General features: G+C 28.9%; 2 protein-coding genes across 2 annotated transcripts; both read left to right on the forward strand.

Moving 5' to 3' along the window:
- Positions 1-2268: 2268 nt before the first annotated feature.
- LOC111035857 lies at positions 2269-10390 on the forward strand. The gene is made up of 6 exons (XM_022317653.1): positions 2269-2634; positions 3812-3908; positions 5495-5598; positions 8716-8851; positions 8921-9009; positions 9083-10390. Exons 1-6 carry the CDS (start codon positions 2509-2511, stop codon positions 9188-9190), a joined length of 660 nt encoding a protein of 219 aa, XP_022173345.1. The 5' UTR covers positions 2269-2508; the 3' UTR covers positions 9191-10390.
- Positions 10391-17452: 7062 nt separating this feature from the next.
- On the forward strand, positions 17453-24910 carry LOC111035854. The gene is made up of 6 exons (XM_022317647.1): positions 17453-17877; positions 19017-19164; positions 20104-20207; positions 23772-23904; positions 24003-24085; positions 24189-24910. The coding sequence occupies exons 1-6, from the start codon at positions 17803-17805 to the stop codon at positions 24315-24317; spliced, it is 672 nt and encodes a 223-aa protein (XP_022173339.1). The 5' UTR covers positions 17453-17802; the 3' UTR covers positions 24318-24910.
- The last annotated feature ends 508 nt before the right edge of the window (positions 24911-25418 follow it).

Raw genomic sequence — 25418 nt, forward strand, 5'->3', positions numbered from 1 at the left:
TAATACCAAGTGGAGAATCGTTTTTAGAAAAATAATAAAAATTGAATAGGTATTGAATTTTTTGCAATCGTAAATGTACTTAGTGTTTCAAATAATGTCATATATAGTATGAAGAATTACAGACATTAGCATAATATTTTTGCAGCATCCTAAGCTCATTTATAAACAAATTATAGTTGTTATTATTTACAATAAAAAATAATCTCAGTGAGGAATAGAAACATTAAAAGTTAATAATGATTATTCGCATACTATACTCAATTTTTAATAATTGAATAAAAATACCATTACATTTCTAAAATTTCGTATAGATAAATCATACTCAAATCATTAAACTATAAGGGGTAGGTACCTGCCATTATAATAATATATTAATTAAAAAATATGTACTTCAAATGAATATTGTTACGTAAGTATCTCACTATAGACAATTTTCCAAAATAGGTACCACGTGCACAATTTTGTTCGATTTTCAATCAATGATAGAGATAATATCAGTCAGTTACAACAGTTAATAACTGCTATTAACCATCAACCACTATTGACTGCTTGTGAGTGGGTTTTAATTTTGATGAATAAATTATTCCCCCCCCCCCCCTCTTGGTTTATAGTCTGTTACGCCACTGGACTGCTGCACAATTTGTTTTTTGAACAAAATTACTCATGACGTAAACATTAGAGGAAAGTAATAATATTATGGATTATTTTTTGCTGATGATTTTTTTAAATCATTTATCATGCGATATTCTGGAGAATTACGAATAGCGAAAAAATTTCGTTTTCGGCGTAAAATAAATAAACATACAGAGTTTTATTTCTTATTTTTTTGTGATGATCATCAATGTTTATTACGCCGTATAAAAATTGACAACAACCAACTTCAGATATCTTTATCTATATGTATATATTTGAAATCTATTTATATTATAAATTCACTTACCACGGTATACAATTATAAGACAATATAATGTAATGACAATATCATAATATACCATCTATATATCGTGACCAACAGGATATAATGTATTTTGAGTAGAAATATTTAACTCATAACAATTAAATTATTTTGTATGTACATTGTAGCACTGCATCTTTTTAAATGTATATGTACAACTACTCCAATCACCGACCCCAGAGAGGTTATTATATTATGTCTGTGAATAAAGAAAACTTTTGGATTATTCTACTCGTATTATATTGCATAATAATTATTATACGAGTATGCTATAAGTATATATTATATCTTATATCTATATTAAAATTTTTTTTTTCAAAATTATTTACTAGGCTATCTGCTACAATAGTTTGAACAATAATCGATGATCATAAATAAAATCAAACAATTACATGGAAAGAGAGTGAATAAGCCTACCAGTGAAGTTGCTTCAACAAAATAGGTATTGCACATTGGCTATTTCCTACATATAGTATTATTATAATCGCTATAGGTATTTATTCACCAAAATGCTGTGTACAATATTTCACACGGTATAAGAACGATCATGTTAACACCTTGTACATATACCGAGTGATCCATTTAACGTATAATACTCATATTATTTCAAAATCCATTAAAGTTTTTAAAAATATTTTTTTTACGTAATTTTATTTTTTACCATTAAATTGTATTTATTCAGTTTACTTTTTTAGCGACAACTTGCAATTTTAATTCCTTATCCCAAAGCAGAATATTTTCGAGGGTACTTCGATTGTTCGATCTATAAAAATCGAATTTTGAAAAAGTGAAGTTTGTGAGTATATATACCTATTTGAAGTTTGATGATCGGATTTTAGTTATACAGCGAGTTACCTCTCAAAATTCAAATTATTGGTCCTCTGTCCATTTAAACTTAAAATACTTTTGCATAATAACATTCTGCCCTGAAATATGTAATTAAAAATGTATGTTGTTGTTCAAAAGAGGAAGAGACTTTAATAAATAGTTATGTTGTTTACGTCGTTTTGTAACCACTTAAAATAATATAAAGAATTATTTTTCAAGAACGTTTGATAGTTTTCTGAAGTAATGATACCTATAGTATCCAACGTTAAACGGACCACACCGTATATAGTACATAAGGACATTGGTACCTAACGAACTCCTCAAATTTCTTTAACCGTCATCCGTTTTTTTATACTTCTCTTTTTTTTCCCTTATCAGCAATTTATACTAATATAATATTATATTGCAGCAGTTATCTTAATCAAGCCGTACGTGCGTATACAGACGCAGCTATCGACGACGGTTTAAGCGCATATTTTAGTCTACAGATAATAATATATTATTTCGATTTCGTTAGCGTGCAACTCTCGCCTACAATCATAATATAGTTTAATAATAATGAGATAAATAAACGTAAATTAATATCATATCAAATATTAAAATAGTTAGGTCGCGGTCATCGCAGTCATTTTACGTGACGCCGTGTCGATCACGAGCACGTCCGCCGCAACGAACGCTTCCGTCCAAAACCCCAAGAGTCCCATAGGTACACAATAATCGTACCAATGATTGTCAATTTAAAATATTTCAAAAAACAATGGTCGGACTTTCCCGCGTTCGGAATCTCGACGTTTAAAGTGACGAACCCGGATCTCCGCAAAACGTTGTATACGTTGACGGCTTTGCAGTTGGTGAGTATATAATGTTATATATTATTATAATATTGTTTGGGGAAATCAGCCAGTCTGCGCCCTGCACGTAAACAGAAGCTAGGTAATGACGCCGCCGAGCAGTCTCCCCGGATTGCAGGACCAGATTCACATACTTAATACCTGTATAGATGCAAAATGGTTATTTATTATTAATATTTGGTCCCTCCAGGAGAAAGATATTAATTTAGGAGTGGCATAATTGTATAGAGAAGCGTCAACATTGGTTGGCGTTTTTTGTATTGAAGTATGTAAATATACCTACCAGAGTTCATTTTTCAATATAATATATTATTTATTTTTTTATCATTTTGAAAATATTGATTTAAAAAAATTAATAATATACAACATTATAGTATGAATTGTATTAAAAACAAATTATAAACAATAGAGAGTAAGTACTTAATCATTTTATTTTTTCTAAAATGGTATTTTTTATTTGTTTTTTTTTATTTTCTCGATAACATAATATTATCATTATTAGTTGAATTTGTAATATCAAATTAGTATTACATACAACTTGTACTCTTACTTTTAAAGTTTTAACTGAGGGCTAAACTTAGTTCACTCAATATTGACGTATTGTACAATATAAAATATAGATGATATAATATTAGTAGATTAATAACATCATTATGTAAATCATAATTCATAATATTGAAATACAAAAATCAATATTCATATTATATTGCACATCATTGTGTTATTTATATAATAATTAATAATACCTTTTATAGTTCTTAATTTATATATTTATTATTTTGCCGTGATGAAACTTTAAAAAATAATTATTACAAAAATAGTAAATACATTACTTAATACTTATACTCACTAATGATATTATACTATATAGTAACACCTCAAAATTTTTTTTTGTGTAATTTAAGGATTCTTAATTGAGATTAAGTGTCTGACCAGTATAAATAATTGAAATTGTAAATTTATTAAACAACAACAATAAAATATATTTTAATTATTTTACTTAAAAAAAGGCAATAATATTATAGCTTTAGGAGTAAAAATATATTGCTCCAGAGTGAAGATAAAATTGTTCTTATTACATAGCTCCGAGTAGCTCTAACCCTTATTCTAGCTCTGCTGTCGATAGGTATATTAAGTAGGTACTAGCTTGTAATTTGTGTGTTGGTTTTTATTTCAGTGGTTTCAAGCGTTTTCAATAATACTGTTGGTCATCAGCTGCGCATTAGAATGGTACGTCGAAAAAGACGGCAAGATTTCGAATCAGCAATGGACCGGTGAGTAATTGAAAATCGTCAGGTAAATTATTGTAGTACGTTAATAACGTATACCGTATACCTAGGTTTAGCCGACTAGTCATACAATATAATATCATATTATTGTCGTCGGTTTATGTGTGAAACATTTTGCTCAACCTCGGGAAGATTTCCGGAAATTTGCTTTGGGACAAACATTTGTATTTTAACAAATTAAAGTTATCGTTTCACCGGACCGATAACATTCACATACATTCGGTATACGGCGCATTCGTCATGTCGCAAGGCTCGCAAGAGGGTCCATTTTTCTTCAAAAATAAGAAACTGTTTTCCTCCACAAAAAAGGTTAGATACCATTTTCCTCAAACATTTTTTTGAACTAAAATTATGTAAATTTGCCTGCAAATATAAAAATATTTATTCAATATTTTAGATAGCACCAATGTCTTATGTAACATATTATAAAGGGAGAATTTATAACGGTCGATTACATTGTAACATCGTAACTTTGTTTACTCCAAATTAAGATAATTACGTAGGTACTTACATGTTTATTTTATTTATTATTTATTTATTTATTTATATTATATTGACCTATAGGTACCTGTACCTATACTGTCTAAAATGATTTACTTAAACTACTAATACTTAGCGGTAGGTAGGTATAGTATAATAGTATACATATGAAATATATACATTTTATATTATAGGTAATGCATTGATGCCCCCATTATTTTATTTATTATTAATCGTTTTATGACTAGTAAAAACAAAAAAATAGTATGTGCTATGTATATATTATGAGTTTATCATAATAAATGTTTATGCTATAAAGAGCATCTTATTATTATTATATTTATAGTATAATATATATATTTCATGAGTATCTTTATAGGTAACTGCTCAGTGTTCATAATAGGTACCCCCTTAAATAGCGTATATATTGACTATTGAACTAGGTATATACAGAGTAAAGTAACATTTTTTTATATATATTATACAATTAAAATGTGGTATGAATATAATACATTATACAGTACACACGGCTGTATGACGTAAGTTCCAAAAATACAAAAATTTATAAAAACGATACGATTTTGGCGTTTTGGAACGATACGACTTTTTTCTTATCTCATTTTGGCGCTTAGGTATGCCTCCCGCCGGTACACACAAGACATATATATATATATATATATATAGGTACTAAATTATGGACAATATAGGTGAATTTCTTATGCTCTAATAATTTAAGACAATAACATTAAGACTCTTTGGTGTAAAATCGTGTTATGTTTTCTCATTTATAAAAAGGTTAGATGTGCGCAATTGTATTACACCTGTAAAGTATCCAGGAACTTTTCATCACAATTAAATAAATAATAATAATATGGGACGTAAGTACGTACCTATAATATAATGATATTTGTACATTGTACGCAAAATATCACGTCATGATTATAACAATAGGTATACCTACATTGGTAAATTATTTTTTTCATTTGCGTCAAAAAATAACTGTACAGATATATCGTAGGACAGTTTTGAATAAGTGTGCATTATATATATATTGCTATTATTATTGAACTAATATGATTTGTGTTTCACAGGTTACGGTCAGTTATACTTCAATACCTCTCTGCTATTCCAAATATGTGACGTCATACTATCGATGTACGCGAGTTATCATTTTTTACGAAATGCCACTACCCGAGTAAGCACTAACACATGCAACTAAATATACTGCACTGTACCTGTTGCTTATTTTTATCTATATTTCTTATTAATATTGAATAATGTATGGTGAAGGTTTCCGACACCCATGACACTATTGTACTAGGTACCTATATAATTTATGAAATGTTACTATAGGCAAGATAAAAATCGTACAGTACCTACTTTGACGTATTTTAGAAATTTAATTATATATACCGTCTTATATTCATTATATCTTTGAGGCTATAGGTATTATTATTTATTTGGTGCAAATACTTCTTACTATTAATTTTAGTGTGTATAAGTAGGTAATAAATTATTATTATTATAATATAGAGTACTTACCTAATTATATGACAGTGACTAATAAAAACATATCCTCTTCGTTTGTTTTACAAACGTTTAATGTACAAATTGTATTCAACAACAATCCACAACTATATTTAGAGTGTGTGATACAATGTCCCAAAACTATAACAACACTTGACTAACATTATACATAAACCATGCAATTACCTATAATATTTCGTATGTTAATGCAATATTTATTATTTGGTCATACGATACAGGGGATTCTCTAAAATTACAATTTTTTTCTCCAGCGTTTACAACATATTGTTATACGTACGACTAATCTGCAATATATTTTTATTTGATTGCCAAAATAGTGTAACCTATTAGTTCTTAAAATTATTATTATTTTCTTTTTAAATTCTTTGTATTTTCCAAGATATTACTTGGTATGTGAAATCGGTTTTGGAAAGTTATTGCACATAAAAGTCAATAATATAAACCTTATACTGCAAGAGAATTTAAAATTGATAAATACCTATTTTGAAATACATAATCAGTTGCAGTAGGTGTTATCGTTTGAAAATTGAATAATATACAAAATCTCTATCAAAGTCTGTCTACACGTATCGGTGGGGGGTTGGTGAACATAAAATAAAAAGCGTAACGTATACTTCGAGTGGTTAGGCGATTAGAGATAGGTACGATGCAATATATCGTATATTATACATTATCGTTTTGGCCGTAAAAAAAGGATCGGTACCGAGTTTACATAATATACGTATTATATTCCTATAACTGAAACCATTTTACTGTCTGCACTCTGCCGAATAACAATAATATTATACTTTCTGGATTGAAAAAAAACCCTACTCACTGGCCAAGTTTACAAACGCAGTCTATAATACCTTATCGGTTTTTTTCCAAACGGAATTCTATATCCATGCGCGTGGCAGTTGGCGAAAAGTTAAACGATTTAGAACAAATACATATTAGACTGGCTAGAAAATGCTATATTTGAGTGGTTAAAAATGTACAAGTAACTATAATAAATATTGAAAACACTGATACTTTTTTACCACGAGTAGATTTTTATTATGCAGGTACGCGATATTTAAATAATAAAGTCGGATTTCATTTCGAATAGGTGGCGACTAGCGAGAGAGTGAGACGTCGTGTTTGTCACCGCTGAGAACTCGCAGATATCAATATTAATATACATTTCTACCTGGATACATTATGCCAAAGGTAGCTTATTTATAAACATTTTCCGGGAACCTACGACACCGGTTGCGGTCACTGTTCATAATATATTAAGGGTATTTCTGCAATATTACTAATTATGGCGTCAGGGATAATTTCATGGTCATATTTTTTTCGTCGTCGATTTCAAAATATAATATTATAAAACAATACACTGTTAGAACTACCATATTATACACCATGAAATGACTGCATATAATAATATTTTACATTAACTTCATACGACAAATTACGGTCTAAGTAATGTTTTCCTTGAGCGTTACGAATATCAAATATACAAATTACATAAAACAATAAGACAAATCGACTTGGAGTGCGTCTTCCGACGAGTTTCGGGTATATAAAACGCTTAAAATCAACACACTTTAAACATAATAAATATTATTATATTTAATAATTTAAGTTTTAATTTAGAATGTATATACGCATGGCGCTTATACCTACGGTGGAAAGGTACCTATATAATATTTTTCCTTGCGTTTCAAATAATCTGTTTTCTCGTTTCTCTAGTTATTATTATTTGTATACATTGTAATTTATTTATTACTATAAATGATATTATTCTATTGGGCTTCCAAGCAAGTTAACAATATATATATATATATATATATATATATATATATACTATTATACTATGTAGGTACCTAAATAATACCCGGAGAGTATTATTTTACTTGTGGAGAACGATTTTCAAAATATTATTGTGCTTGTAACCATAATAAAATATTCACAAATCCATAACGAAAATCTTAAGCTTTAAAGCAATTTGATGTTATGCAATCAATTAACCAAATATTTAATAACAATTATTATGCATGTAGGTAATAAATATTTTAATATGGTCATTTATGTCATTAATCATTATCAACCCACTTTTAGAGTGATAATTTAAGTTTTAATTTAAAATGTATATCTCCAGCAAGATATATAATATTTTTCGCTTAATTTTAAATTTTGCTTTCGAGTTTCTCTATACTACTATAATTGTTGTACTATTATCATTTAGTCTACTTCATAAAAAATATCTAGAGAGTATTATTTTACTCTCGTTGAGAACGATCTTCAGTGTATTATCATTATATATTAAGTTATAATGTTACACAAACTCTTAACGAAAATCTCTAAGCTCATAGCAATTTTTTGTTGTATAATTATTTTATTTAATATCTTACATAATATCAAGGCAGTACATAGTTAATATTTTATTTTTGTAATTTTTTAAAAGATATTGCTTTATCAGAACCAGCAGAACGAATTAATTTTGACTCACATCTACGTGAGAAACACACAATTTCCGATATCACATATTAATCTATGTATTAGGTAAATAATTCGAATGAAATATAGTTTGAGATAAACCACACATGACTACTACCTAATTGAATGGCATTTTGTTTTTCTATGATGTTGTATTCGTAAAATATTTCAATTGAAAAGTATGTGTATGTGTTTTTCAAAATAATTATTTACACTTATCCAATATTACTTTTATAGTTTTATGACATAACGGTATTTATACTAAACTTTATTTAAACGTTGTCTTGCTACGTTTTTCTTTCAGTACAATAACATACAAGACGTCAGGATATGGATAATAGTCAACAACCTTTACCTCTTGTCGGCGGTAGCGTGTTTTCTATTCGTGTTGTCCAGAGTCAGTAGTGTCATAATATGCATTAAATCGATAACCATATTGAGTAAGACGTATAATAATATAATTATAACTGTTTATTATAACCTCATAAATTGTGATTGCAATGTTACAGTATTTGCCAATTACAAGGTATACATCGTTCATCAGATTTACAAAGACGAAAATTCGTCATATATTTTTTTGGAACAAGCTTCACAAAAAGTAAGTAGGCAGAATTCACGTCGGACATGTGAAGTTATGCTAAATTAACTAAATGTTGCCTTTTTTACATCAGTCTGTCGACGGTGACGTTCAGTCTCCTCAGAATTTCGACACCGTGGAAGTTGAAGTGGAATATTCAGAAAAAGTCACTTTCGAACCACTGCTCTACACGGCGAATTAATAACCAAAGATAATATATACCTAAGACGGCTATCATATTTGTATTCACAAATATACATATATATTGATATTAAAATAAAGTTTCAATGTCTATATGGGTTTAAAGATAATATATACCTAATAGATTTATTTCTTATCGCCAATGATTTTATAACGATATAATACTGTAAGTCTTTTATTTTATAAGTTGTAAATATAATATATCATAATATTATACATATTATTAAAATAAGCATCATATTCATAATTTACACTTTGACGGTTTCCGAACCTACATAGTGCATCCTCCCTTCACTCTTCATCATAGATATGGCTATCCAGTGGTCTCCAATAATTAAGTATATATTGATTCTAAATGTTACCATAAATCAAATACATACATTTTATTATTTTGAAATCCCCGAATCATTGGTTAACTTTAAAAAAATCGTCAAAGACTATAAAGTCTGTATACCTTCGTCTAAACTGGCATAATAAATTTAGTTGAAAATGTCCACTACCGCCTTAAAAATAGCTTCTAAATCTTCTCATACTTTTCCCATCACACCGGTTGATTGAGCTGCCCAGACAATCACATTAACAAAATACTATTATACTAATCCAAAATCTTAAGAACGATATGTTTTGTACCCCGATGGTTGGCTTATCAGATACATAATATTTTTAATTCTTAATTTCTATTGTTAATAATTATATAAAAATAGTATATCAAACAAATTTCAATTAAAATGGATCAAATCAAAAGAATCACATCGTCAATATATATGTATTTATTCTCAGTAACTTCAATTCTGTTCATATCATTAATAATTATTATTATTTTTAGCTACCTAACACTTATAAATATAGTTATGGTTTTTATCATGTTCCAAAAATGGGACATGCATTGATGACAAATCTAAATTTGTTGTAGGTGGGACATTTGTCCAGGGCCCCGCGCTTGTTAAAGGGCCACTCGATTTTTAATTATCATCTTATTACCGTAAGACACATTGACATTTTACATAATTACATTAAAAAATTATAAATCTATAAATGTATTAATCTATTCTACACATCACACAATATGTATTATATTAATATTATTCCTATCACCTGCAGTTATTTGGAAAATGATATTTAAATTTATCACTATAATTATTGTTTTCTCTGTGTTCTTTATTTGGAAAGGCTTTCTGCGTATTGCCGTATGTCCGTATGGCAGCATTATAGAAGGGCCAAGAGCTATATTCTTAAAATATTTATTTGATTAGGCATCTAAAATTCATAGGTTCTTATTTCAATTATATATAATATTGTTGTTGTACGTAGGAACCTAATTATTTATTATTTTATTATTTGTAAATAATTTTGTGTTAACACTTATAATAAAATAAAGGGTAAGAATGCCCTAATATTATTATTTTTAATGTTTAAAATTCGAAGAAAAACAATATTTTTTTTCTAAATCCTGATATAAAAAAAGCTAAAATTGTACCCTTCTCTGAGATACCTAAGAGCTAATACCTTGTCCAGGGCACACGAATTAATATATTAATTAGTATATTAATCCGTGCCAGGGCCCCGCAATACCTAGCCCCGGCACTGCCTCTACTAATATAACCTACATGACTACATAGTTGGTTTAACTCACCAAAATCCTTGAATATCCCCACTAACCTCTTCTCCATTCTTAAATCAAATTCAAAGTTGCTATTAATAAAATAATATCATTTATATTGGAGCTTTGAAGGATGGCTTCCTCAATGAATTTTGTAAATTTTTTTAACGTATACTGCGAATGTCTGCAATAACTTGTTGAGCTATCATTGTAACTCAAACTGCTTACCTATAAAGTATTATATTTTTTAGCTAAAATTTGCAGATTATACATTGTTAATATAATCGATTCAACAATATAAATCTATATTTTGAACGTAATATGAATAAATCATTCTTGCACTCGATATCAGAAACATTTTTAGTATATCATTTAAATATTACATAATGATTTTTCAAAAACATAATATATTGTATAATATTATGTATACAATGTACTATATTATATGGGCTCTTACTCGAGTATACATTGAATATAATAATTAGTGATGTAGTGGTATTTTTCAACTATTAGGTTGTATTGTACCAATGATTGGTAGTGGTCTATTTTAATGATTAAAACAATTTTAATTAGTAAATAAATTATAATTTATTATTATTAAATATTTGTTTTCAAATAATTATATTCAACCGTCAAACACAATATTTATTCACATTTTCGGAAATGACTATATATAAAATGAACACTTTGTTTTAAATATTACAACGCACGTGCGCAAACTATTTCTATTTACAATTATTGTTATTTGCATTTAGTTCACCATATACTATAGTCATAGAAAGATGTAGTACGGGGTAAGAAAATCTCAGTTTATTCATATTGTATGGTTATTATTAACTTATTGTCAAATTATTATGTTAAGACCGTAGTACTTTACAGCGTTTTGGCTATAGCTAGTCAGCAGTATATACAGTAGGAAATGTTATGAAATTGGTAAGACACATAGTTCAACTATTAGATAAGTTCCTATAGCACATAAAAGGATTTTCATGTAGAAAAGATACATACTGAGAAGTTTAAATATCAATTTTATAATAATCCATTTCAGTGCTGGTGGAACATTTTTCCATCACGCGCATGGAAAAATCGGGTTTTCTCGTGTTTGGGGTTGTGTACAAAATTGTAGCAAATAAAGTACATAATACTGTCAAGGTTTGATTTTAAGATTCGAAAGTGGCAGTGCTGGCGAAACGGACCTGGTTCAGGTGTCTTTGAAACCACCTTTTCGAAGAAGTAGACCTTGTCAATGTCGGTGTCTAGGGGGAATTGGTCTCCTCGAAAGTCGGCCGTTCCGGGCACGCATTGATATTAAACTGTATCATCTGTCTCCGTTTAGGCCAGTGCACAGAAATCCAACACTTCTCGGTCATCCTGGATATGTGCCGATGATACTGCTGACTCGAATTCGACAAAAAAAAAAAAAAAAAAAAATGTGAAACGACCCAAAAATAAGGTTAGCAGTTTTTCGTTAACTATCGACGTAAAAAAACGACATCTGCGACGGAGGCTGACTACTGTAATTTCGACTTGTTCGAAAACCACCGTAATCCCGTCTATTGCAGGTTTGAATGTATCTGCAACCTGACATTTCCTTCAAATATAATGTTATTTTTTTGAGTTGAGAACTGGTTCGGTATATTAACAATAGCTTATCGTGAACTATTTTAAAATAAAATTTGCATAAATAATAATACCCATAAAATAAATGCACGGAACTTCGTGATGTGCTGTAGTAAAATTGCATACACTGAGCGCCGTGTGAAGAAAGTATTTGTATCGATGATAATAGTATTAATACAATTATTTATAATTATTATTGCTTTTTCTATTGGCATTTCCAATAGTTAATATTATTTCATATTTTAATTCTTTGAACTCACCCTTTTTGACTCATGTCACAAACAACAAATCTCAGTTAAAACTACATTTCGATGAATGTTTAGTTTTTTTGAAAAAAATATTTTTACACGTTATGTATTTTTGACGAGCGATAACTTTAAATTTTATAATAAAATATTGAATATCAAATTATTATCATTCTTTTATTTTCCTTTATTGTTAGCCTGGTAGATTATTATTTTAAGTATTACATATTTTTCAATTTTTTTTTATCTTTATTATTATTATTATTAAAATCCACTACAACATAGATTATTGGCTTTTGGTGTTTACAATTTGTTTATAAAGAGGTGGTGTTTAATTAAAAATATAACATTTTGTACAGAAAGAAGGCGAACGGGGACAGTCTTATGTAGTAAAATTTCAAGACATAAGTAGGTTATTCAAATACGTTGTATAGTATGGTTAATTGTAAAAAACTGATTATTTTTTCGATGTTGTACGGATCTCGACCTAGTGTTTAATTTAAACAGTTATTCAGTCATCTAATTTAAGGTTGTTTCTGATGTCGTTGTTTTCTTGCAGAAACAAATGATGTGTTGAACCGAGGGTATTTTTCCACACGATTGGCGTGGTTTAGGATCCGTTTTGATCATTAGATGTTTATGAAATGAATTAACTATTAAATGAAACTTAAGCTAATTTTTACAAGTTAATATTATTTTTAGTGAATAATATTGTTTTTTTTTGTCTATTATCTTCGTTGGGACCAAGTGAGTCATGAAGGTTTCTGGTATGTTATAATATTTTAGACTTCTTGTGTGTCTCAGCATTCTGTGAATATATTTTTGACAGATGTGGGATAGCAGCATGTTTGATATATTCTTGGTAGTTTTCATTCATAAGATGCGAGCATGCATGTAATGTATTTTTTTAAGTTTTAATATTATTAATAAGAACAATTTTTAATATTTAATACATATAATATAAATACTATCATAACATTTATCTTATGAAGACCTATTATAATATTTTAAAAACTTGCAGTGTATAGTGTTCGAAAATTCAAGAATAAACCGTTGAGAACATGAAATAAAAATGTAAGGTTGCCATTATAGAAAAAGTTATTCTCCATAATAAAAAATGTTTTCTGCAAAAACGCCTTGTTAAAAGCATCGACGTCGTCAGGTTGTAAGTAAAATGAAAAAAAAAATACTAACCATGATCGTCTTACGTTTAACAGTAATGTACAGCTTAAAATAATATTCATTATACTTGTACCGCAATTTGCATACCATCTACATAACATGTGCTTACGCGTTTGGAAGTTAAAAAGCTTCGAAAATGCATTACAATTTTTTTATTTTGCAATGTATAATTTATTTTAATTATAAGGTAAAAATATCAAATGTAGTACATTTACGCATAGCTTACGATACATATTGATACACTATCGGCAGCTAAAGCCTAAAAAGAAACATTGAACTCTTCGAAAAATTATCAAATCGTCGTGATCTTCTGCATTTTTTTGCGCAAAGTGGAGTGACATGATGTGATTTCAATTTTTTTTTACTGATATTTAACAATTTAAAATATAAAATCGATTATAGTTTATTCTGAATTTAATTTTACCTATACAATATTATTTGTAATAATTTGTGAAATAACCGTAAGGAATATAAAATACTTGGGTTTATTTAATACTTTAATAATTTCGAAAATATCAACAACGGAGATATTTTTAAATATTAATTTTTAAATAATCTTGTTTCTTCTAACATAAAAAGGTATAATTTTTGGGATATTCACATTATACTTGGTTAAAAAATAGAAGGGTTATAATAAGTGATTGCCTAGAACCTAACTCGGTATTTGGGAAGACAGTAAATACAAAGAAAACCACTCTGTCGACTATTATAAAATGTACTTTTGTTGGTATAAAATATTTTCCAATAAAGCACATCACCGTTTTTTTACCATAATATTATTAAGTATACAGTTTAAGTAGTAATATACTTAAGTCTGAACCTTGACAGTTATCTGGAACAACCATATTATTAGCCACAGTGATTAATTTTAGACATTCGCTCTAGTATACACTTAAAAAAATACTGGTGAAAAAACTAATTTAATTGCCTAAAAGCTCAAGTTTTAAACTCTTAAAACCAATATAATATTATATACCCGTTGGGCAAAACCTTAATGGCTTTTGTATATTATAAATTCTTTAAAAAAAAAACAATAAAAATAAGAACAATTATAATCACAATTCCAAACGATATCAATCTGTATATTATTATATTAAATCTTCATTAAGGCATTAAGCTGTATAATACGATTGAATAGTACAATAATACCCCCCTGCAGTGCATGACGTATACTAATCATATTTGGAGTCACAAAATAAGTTGTTTTACTTAAACGTTTTTAACATTTTCGACCGTCGTTTAAAGATCAGACACAAGATAGTTGCTCCTTCTCTCGTTCTCCGCAATATAAATCATCAGAATACAAATAGAATATTTTTCACACCATGCTTACCCCTATCATAGAATGTATCGAGAAGCTAGGTCATAAAAAGAAAAAAATACAACTTACTAGTTACTTTACACAACGTTTATACTTACAAGTTATTAAGAGATTTCAAAAATATTTGACAAATTGTATATAATTTTAGTAAACATAAAATAATTTAAATTTTTGTTTGTATGCATTAACGGATTAACGTATTGAACCTTTGTATGCACTCTGAATGGAACTAACACGACAGTTGTGTCGAAAATTCTTGAACATACGTTAAATGAAAATCTCATTCCCTCTCTTTTGACCTCAAAGATAAGAGGCATCAATGATTCGGTAATCGCCTGACGAATTTTGTTTTTTTTTTATGGGTAAGTTTTTAATTGATTTCTGGTTTTTCAAATATTATGTAATAATCATAATAAGAATAATAGTATCATAATTTAAAAAAAGTGATATTTTTATAAAAATAATAAGTCTCGTTTAAGTTATTTTTTCTTCAAACTTACTTTTAATAAAAGCTTAGCAGTTAACACTATCTGGTATCACGCATAGTAGTTAACTATAGCTTACACTATCTCATGTTTAGGAGTTAACGAGTTAACGCTACCTATCTCGTGTAGGAGATTACCTACTTTTGTAGTAGTTTACCATTCCCCATAGCCCAAATTATTATATAGATTAGGTCCGCCTCGTGGTTTTCGGGGTATTCCAAAGCCGACGGCAAAAAAACCAAGCGAAGATAATAATTCCTTATTTATTGTCGTTATGTCATTACGATAACACTCAAATATAATATATTATAATGTGTAAATATCATAATCATTTTTGTTCGTCTCCCACGCATACACACATATTAATACTATATACCTATATTATACAGAGTGATTGTTTGAAGTCATTACGCGGAAAAACACAATATTTTTAATTTTTTAGTATGATGAACAGTATTTTTCCTAAATATTTATAAAACCAAATTTTTTTGCTACCTACCTACTTGTTTTCTGAGATATTGATATTACCCATACAGAATATCGACGAAAAAAACTTTCTGTATATTATATATATTATAAGGGTATAAATATTGATCACAAAACGGAAATGCAAGGTGTCCATTCAAGTTAGTATCCAAAATTGCTCTCAATCTGTAGAATAATAGTTGAGCTTGATGATTTTTGTAAAAAAGTTTAAATTCTATTAATTAGGTTCCGTCAAGTATCACACAAGACCAGAAATAGTATAAACAATAATATTACCAAAGCCTTAGAAAAATTTGATCTAGACGATGATATAAAAATGAGTGCAGTAGGATCAAAGTGTTATTCTAAAAACTGTGAGATTTAAATAAATATTTTTATAAAAATATTATTTTGATTTCCATAAAGGTAACACTATGTTGTTCAAAACATAAATATTTACTAATTTAAGGCAGGAACAATAAAGTAGGTACATAATATTATGTGGGTTTGTATAAAATGACAATTATGTCGAGAATACTGAAAAAAAGTACTTACTTATTGATTATTAGTTTTTGAAATATGATCTGGTGGAAGATTTCTAAAAATATTTAGACGTTTTCATTGTTTTCATATAATTTCAGGGTTCCTAATCGACTGCAAAACAGTATTGCTGGTTGTAATAGGTATAGGTGATTAGCATCCGACCAGGAAAGACATGATATAAACAATTTAGCCAGCATTAAAAATAAGTACTTGTGGTAATATTCTAATATTACTTATAAAAAATAAATAGTGCATTGTTATTTTTATTATTTTATATCATAAACACGGGGCCTGAAATTAAACTAAATTTCGTTTGATTAACACATCACAAGTTATTACAAATCACAATTAATTCATAGAAATAAACCTAACATATCATTGTTCACAACAAAATAGTATACCCAACCGGCAACCATATAGTTTTTTTTTTCATTTATTAATTTTTAAAATGTTTCAGCACATTAGGTACTATTGCAAGTACGATACATTACATTACAATTACAATTTAATATTTACATTTATTTTAGTGATTACAATGCTATAATAATTCATCATAATATATAGCTTTAATATGCAGTTTAATTATTATACGGCAATACTTTGAATTGCACAATATCACGTCTGCAGCAATGTGCCTATTTACAAATACTTCGTATTATTATTAGTTTCAAATTCGAGTGGGTACGCTACATAACACTGTGCAACACACTGTATTTGTACCTACTTATTATATACAATAATAATACTATATTAATATACGCGACAGCAGAAAATTCTCGAACCGTCGTTCGTCCGCACTCGATTCATATTATAATATATTCACCTTCACACGCACGCACGACAACGTTGCCAAAGTATACGCGATACTCATAAGTACCAATTGATGTAGTGTAGAATAGTAATTTTTTACCGTTTGAAACTATTCACAGCCGAATGTGAATAGCGCGCTTATACAATTATAGATAACTAAATTATATAATATTACTCTATCCGCACAACCACGCGTACCGTTGTGGTATCTATATAGACGACTCCCGCAAGACCAGAGTATCTCATCTGCAGGTATCTTTCCTTCGTTGCGATAATATTGAATTACAACACAATATCGTTCACGTACAATAATAATCATAGTAAGAGTTTACCACCACCTCGATGGCCGAAACACTGTGTTTCTTCGGACTGACGACCGTCCGCGTGGGCGCACGTGTCGTTGCTTATTTGCAATTCGTGAGTATTAGAATATGATATTTATGTACGACGTATTGTCAAGACGCGCAGATCGATATTATTTTTTTTTCTGAATCTTTACGATATAGTGCAATAACTATTGAGTAAATAATTTAATCACCAACAGACTGAAAACCGGTTAGTCCGACCTATTATAGTCATATAGTACAGCGGAACTTCAATAACTCGAATCGATCTGGCACGAAAAAAATTCCAGTTATAGAACAAATTGCATATAGATATCGTGGTTCCACTGTAGTTCCACACACCGACCTGCGTGCTTGGTGTGATTTAAATTGGAGCCCAAGCTGTTTAAGTTTGAAAGTATATTAAATTATAGGTGTTGTGTTTTTTCTGTCATTATTCAGTTAGTTATGAGGTTATGACTCACAACGACTTACGAGACAAAACTCATATTTTGTGGCTATTTTCCCTATCTTACACTCATATAAGAGTTGTCACTTCACTCGATGATTCACCTAGGTGTTTTAAAATATATTGTACATTTTTTTATTGTTATTTTGCTATCTTATATTTATTTTTAAGTCGAAGACGATAGTAGAATTAAACTTTCAAAACAACATTGATTTTTTTTCTAAATGCATAAACAACTATAGGTATTAAAGAGTATTAATTTCGTAAAAATGCGTGTAATGTAACACGTGTTTCAACTTTTCCGTATATATTAAAGTCTTATAGTAACTACTAGTTTAGGTGTCAACAAATAAATAAACGAATAGTCTTCCTTACTCCTCTATCGTCTTCAGCATAAAAATGCACACAGGACAAAATAATGAAAAAATCAATATTAACATAGTTTTAAAATAGGTACTTCACAGGTGTACCTACGAAATGGGTGATTGTGCCGTGACCACGATGTCCCTGTTGTAAATTTCTCAACATCTCCTAAATTGGTAGTATTTAATCATCAGATTTTAAATAGATCGGTTTTTATATGTCTGACTACAACAGTTGAACTTTAAATAATAATTTAGAGAATAGTATCGTGTTGTATGTTACTTTAATGCAGTTTTCTATGACAGATTTTTAAAAAAAATGCTTTATTTTGTAAACATTAAAACTGTTACTCTAAACTATTATATAAACCTGCTTATATGGTTTTTATTTTCGTCCCCCAGTGGTCGCAATTGCTAGTCATCACGCTGTTGATGTTTAAATATTTCAATCAATGGTTGGACACAGATGAGAGTCCCACTTCCTCGAACACGAATGCGACTTCCTCGAACACGAATGCGACTGCCGCAAACCAGACGTCGACACCAATGAGTAACGCATTATATTATTATAACATGAATGGGATTGGTGGCGGTCAATTATTTCAACCAAAACATACTAATCTTTTGGCAGATTAAAAGAGTGAGGTGATGAGATTTTAAACTGATTTGAATTCATTATTATGTGTAAAATTCACCTACTGGAGATAGATCAGTCCACTTTTATCGACGTAGTTCCGAAACTCCTGTAAACTTGATAAGAATGTTTTAAAAATGTAAGCAATTTCGCATATTGATTATTCGGAATCAGAAATTTTAAATTGTGTGACTGATCGATCTCGACTAGATATCACAAGTAAGTAGTAACGCATTCAGAACCGTTTTCAGAAGCCTTATCATATTATATCAGTCGTCGATCGGTATTATTGACAAAAAGTACTAACATTATACTTTAAGCCAAAAAAAATAAATAAATACACGTTCTAAAACGTTCATGGGCACGACAGTGAGGCGGTGACTTGTATAGTTGTACCTACGTACAAGTGCGAAAATGGCACGGTGTAATTCAATTTTGCAAGGAGTAAGGACACACACATACAATAACACACACTAATAATCATTTATTTCACCCCAGTCATAAGTCACACTCGCACGAACTTTAAATATTGCCTATTCTGAATATTGCCTAAAATATTCACCACCACCAATCCCCCTTGATATTCCCCTATTTAATATAATTTAAAAGATTAAATAACTATGTTATTAATTTTTTACTTCTCCCTTCGTTTTCGAACGATGTTTATCGAGGGAAGGAATGAAATTGTCTGCAAAACACTATTTCTTGCCAGTGGAGTTAATAATAATAATATAGTGTTTATCGCTCGAAGGTTTTTTTTTTTCAAATAAGCTTGTATTATTATATTATTATTATTAATTGCAACCAACTAAGTAAATATTGTTGTACACATAATATTATATTTTACGTTCACAGAATATTACAGCGAACTGGATTTCGACATCTCGATCTTTTCACAACTGTCGGGTTCACTGCTGATTATGTACACTAGTTACTATTTGAGAATAGCCACGTACACTGTAAGTAAATAAGCATTTTATAAAAACGTGTTTTCAAAAAAAAAAAAATCGAAACATTAGTTATGAAGATAATAATTTGATATCGTAACCGCGTCAAAGTAAAATACAATTATGTACTTTTGGCCGAAGACGATATAAATGGATTTCCATTTAAACATCAAGTTACAACAGTCAGGGGTCGACAACCTTTTTTATCTCGATGGTCAAAATCTAAATATGCATTTATTCACGGGCCACAATCATTTAAATTCACCTTATTTCATTTTAAACAAAAAAGTATAAATATATCAAATTTAGTTGATTTAAATTCATAATTGTTAGGTTTATTTTGAACAAGGTATCTACAAATTACCGACCCCTTTGTAATTTTATTTTTTTAAAGTTATCACACTTCAATCGATTGAAAATTATTCAACTAAGTATAACCGCTCTGGAACTTAAAGAATCGTACCCACTTTTAATTTGTTGGAAACGACGTATGCCTAGAAGAAACATAATAATTATGATAGTAATAATAATTAACATCTATCGTATAATAATACCTACACTACCGATTGTAAAAAAACAAAAGTATATCTCAAACGATATTTATGAACGACCTTTAATATTCCCCCGAAGTCGTATTGGTACTTTTTATACATACAAAAAGCCCCCTATTAAAATACAAAAACCTTCTAGAGGCTCATATTAAAGCTTTTGTATTTCTTGTCATTATATTTTAAATCAAACGTGTATTGTCGTGTGAAATAATTATAATACAATATAATATATCACGATATAATGCAGTATTGTTAAATCGCTCGGAAAGTCAGCTTTCTGGAAACTCGCACCGCAACCGCTCCTCGTCATATCAAAGCAACAACGTCTGCTCCAATAACCTGTTTTACAAAATATACCTATAGGTACTCGTTACTCCACCAGTCGTTTTTTTATTATTTAGTCAAACGACAATATTATTTTATAATAATAATATTAATTTTATATACACAAACTAAACGTATAATCATCCCGATGATTGAATATGCACGCGGTGCTTAAGTCGTGCTCAGCCTGCTTAAATTGATCTATTAGCTTCTAATTGTATTTAAAAAAATGAGGCTGACAACTTACGAATAGCTAATAAGTGATAACTTATAAGTAATTGAGTAATTACATATGTTGAGTAATAACATACTATTCTTATGGAGCATGCAAAATGTTTGTCAAGTCCTTATATTGTTTTTATGCAGTGTCGCATTGATATACTTCTACAGTCTACGGTATTTGTACCAATGTGCGACCAATGTTTCATAATATTTCTGGTTAGTGGTATAGGTATAGAAAACAGGTAGAATTTCATTAAAATTTCAGGAGATCTAATATTTTTAACAACCTCGAAATCTCCAATTGTCTAAAAACTCTAATGTAAATTTTAATATGTTTATTTTTTTTTTCATTTCGTCGTAACACTTATGATAATATTATTTCATTTGAAAGTTATACAAACACATAGCAGTATGTGGCTTGGTGAGGTGCGGTCGTAAGCTTAATCTGTGGAAATGCTCTGAGTGTACGTATACTGGTCGGCGTTGCTACCTCTCGGATGGGTGACCGCCCAGAATTTTTAGCAACAAAATCCTTGTGAACACGAACAACACGTGTTGTAAAACCAACCCCCCTCCCCTGCAAACATCGTATGGTAAAGGTTGAAGTTCAATTAAAAAAAAAGCCATACAATATTCATATAATTAATCAAGGATTCAGTATTTATTTACATAATATTACATAATATATGCTATAGTATAATGTTATATTCTTTCAAATATTTTGTTGAAGTTATAAAAATCTGCCAAGACAATGATTGAAGACCATTGTCCAATTCTTTTCAGAACATTTTTCAATATTTATGATGCATTGAAATCTGAAACAGTTTTGAACCATTGACGATCTCAATCTGTTTTAATACGTCTCATTAGTTGTAATTAACTATCAATACTCAATAGCTAAACAATAATCATAAAACAAATTATGACATAATTTTATGATACATGAAAAATATTTGGGGGGCTTTAACTCCCCCCCCCCAAGTCGCTGTACAAATACGCTTGTACATTTATAAATGTGTTTCAAGAGTAGGAAAATCGATAGTATAATTAAATGTATATACTGTTATATACTTATATGTATAGCTTTATCGCTATGAACGACACTGGACGACTCAGTCGAGAAACTACTGCAAGGTTACTTTGGAGATTTTTCGGTCTCAAGACCGTCGCTTCGTCATTGTTTGACACACTTACTCTATCCCAATCTTAAGTAAATAAGACTACGATAGTATTTGTGTATATCAATCGATAAGAGCAGTAAACATACTATATAGTATATAATATATTAATATGTACAATTGTACAATATGTATATATTATATATTAATGTGCAGTTATTGTCACCACAACCGCTGAAAAGAATATTATATCTTGTTTATTTTTTTTTTTTAAGTAATCATAGAGTAATAATAATTATTATCATTATACTCTCATCATTTTTTAGGTACGGATTTTTATAAAACGTATAGAGAGAAAGATGTTTTTCCTTTCGTCGAGTATGTAAGTTTCATAAAAAAAAAAATGAACACTTCTTTAACCTGACTATAACGATTCCAAGAATAATTTTATGGCAACCGAAATGGCACCGATAAAATATAATGTAATATCATGGATGAAATAAAAATGGAACTTGGTGTCACATCCCTAACTACCTAAGTAAACGTTATACCAAAAACATACAATACCCGCAGCTATATGATTTATAAGCCTCAGTCCATAGTAACAACTACTAGTTTTCCAATTAAATAATTTCCGATAACTAGACAATGTTCAATTGGTTTTTGATATGATTGATTTATTACAATAATATATTGTTAGACAAAGAAAGGCACTTAAACTTGATTTGTGTTCGTTTTACTTCAATTCCATTCTGTTAAAATAAAATATATTATAATATCGCTTAAAGATTTCATCATATAATTTCATTACCTATGCTAAAGTTTTAAAATCAAACAATAAAACACTTCATACCTATTAATTAGTTATATAGCGAAAACATATCACAAATGCATTAATATTATATAATTATTAGTTATTATAAAAGTTACTTGACAGTTTTATCAAAATATTATGTTATTACGAGTTTTTGTGTAACACGATTTAAACGTACGTCAAATTATTAGTAGGGTGACCTACACCTACTGATTGCATGTAGTCTGCAGTACAATAATATTATAATATTATACATAAATAAATATTAATTGAGTTTCACGCAAATTACATAGGTACCATTATATTGTAATAGATCAATCGGAGCAGTGGCTTCACATTGTGAAAAAACTTAAAATCCAAATCCAAAATGTACTTCTGTACTTGTAATATAAATCAATAGTCGTATTGCACTACAAGCTACAGATTAGATCAGTTAAAATATTATTATGATAGTATGATTTTTGTAGTTTCCCTTTAATTAATAGGTACAAGAATAAACGCCATATAGGTATAATATGTCATTAATACATTATATTTATTTTTTTAGCACAACTTAATGTACATCAATTTTTGGATGATACTCAACTGTCTTAATTTCCTTACATCAGTAGCGTTTATCATTTTCGCTGCATGGAGAATTGGAAGGTTTGCAATATTTTTTACTGGGTTGATAGGATGCTGTAAGTATACTTCCGAGATGATACATTTTCATATCAATCGAGTAAAGTATAATGTAATCATGAACTAATATTTTACTGTTTTGCGTTGAATTGACTAGCTGCAAATGCATATAAAATATACGTCGTCTATCAATTTTACACGGACGAAACATTAACAGTCACGGTCAACGATATCCAAAACGTAACCACTTAAAGTGCTTTCAAAAACGATAATTTATTTATTTAATATTAATAGTTACACGACGGATTAATGAATCGACATTTTTTAAAAATTTTCTGTGCAGCCGCCGAGTAATGGAGATCAGTCGTTACCCCAGAATCACGCAACTGTAGAAATCAGAACAGAAACAATCAGTGTGAACGATCACGGCAGACCCACTTTGGACGTAAAAAATATTACACAGACCGCTTAAATAGACACGACAATAAATCACTGAACCACTTAAGTCTTTGAAGTTTAAAATTTGAAAATTCATTAGTGGCCAAAAATACAGTGGTCTTGCTCTTGATTATTATAATACCAATTTCAAAACAATTATGTATCTCCAGTATTATAAATTATCAAATATTACATTTAAATATCATGATATAGATAAACAAAAATTGTGATTGTTACATGCAAAAAAAGCATAGCATTTAATAAATACGATCATAGTATAACATTATGTAACTGTGCGAGTGTGTCATTTGAGAAAAGTGACATAGGTATCGTGTATAAAGGAATTTTATAATATTATCGTAAGTCTGAAATGTCGGCTCCGGGTTTATTGCAGCGTATCGCCGTGTTGATTGTAAATTATAATATTAGATAGGTATTATTATTACCACGTAATTGTATATGATTGTTATTATTTTCTTAATTAAAAATTAATGAACGGTTCATATTATGATCTACCTACTATGATGAAGTTTAGTAGTTTATTGAGATCAATTAATACCTACTGTAAACATTTACTAATATTATATATACATAATATAACCTACCGTTTCGTCTTGACGTGTTGTATTTGTGTGTTACGTTTTTGCTACATTTTAATTAAATCAAAAAATATAGTAAATGATACAGTGTTGGGTCGGGAAAAACTCAATAAAAAATTCAAATCTTGAGATAACAAAAAGTCGATTAGCACGAAGATACGAAGTCATAATATAATACCTACATATGAAAAATGAATATTTTATAATTAGTAAATTAATTATTGTATTTGATGAAACGCACGAGGTTTAGGCAGTCAAGTTAATATAAAATAAGAACCGTCCGACAGAGGACTATTATAATATACTAAAAGCACTTACCAATGTGTATTAAATATTGAAAAATTAACTGAAGTAAGGATAATGAAATGTGTTTGAAAACTTCATAATTAATAAACAAAACTTTTGAGGGAGAGTTTTTGAAATTTCGTATGTTTAATATACGGTTTTAAATGACAACGTCATCCTTTAATAATTTAAATATTGTGTTAAATTGTAATTTATTTTGCGACTACTATATTTGAAAGACATTATTTGGT

Source organism: Myzus persicae, unplaced genomic scaffold, assembly GCF_001856785.1.
Source record: "Myzus persicae strain clone G006 unplaced genomic scaffold, MPER_G0061.0, whole genome shotgun sequence".
In the NCBI taxonomy this organism is placed as follows: domain Eukaryota; kingdom Metazoa; phylum Arthropoda; class Insecta; order Hemiptera; family Aphididae; genus Myzus; species Myzus persicae.

Coding starts and splice junctions, on each gene's coding strand:
- LOC111035854 (XM_022317647.1), top strand. CDS start 17,803: ATGGCCGAAACACTGTGTTTCTTCGGACTGACGACCGTCCGCGTGGGC. Junction 17,878..19,016: donor TCGTTGCTTATTTGCAATTC/GTGAGTATTAGA, acceptor TTCGTCCCCCAG/TGGTCGCAATTGCTAGTCAT. Junction 20,208..23,771: donor TGAGAATAGCCACGTACACT/GTAAGTAAATAA, acceptor TTATTTTTTTAG/CACAACTTAATGTACATCAA.
- LOC111035857 (XM_022317653.1), top strand. CDS start 2,509: ATGATTGTCAATTTAAAATATTTCAAAAAACAATGGTCGGACTTTCCC. Junction 3,909..5,494: donor TTCGAATCAGCAATGGACCG/GTGAGTAATTGA, acceptor TGTGTTTCACAG/GTTACGGTCAGTTATACTTC. Junction 9,010..9,082: donor TGGAACAAGCTTCACAAAAA/GTAAGTAGGCAG, acceptor TTTTTACATCAG/TCTGTCGACGGTGACGTTCA.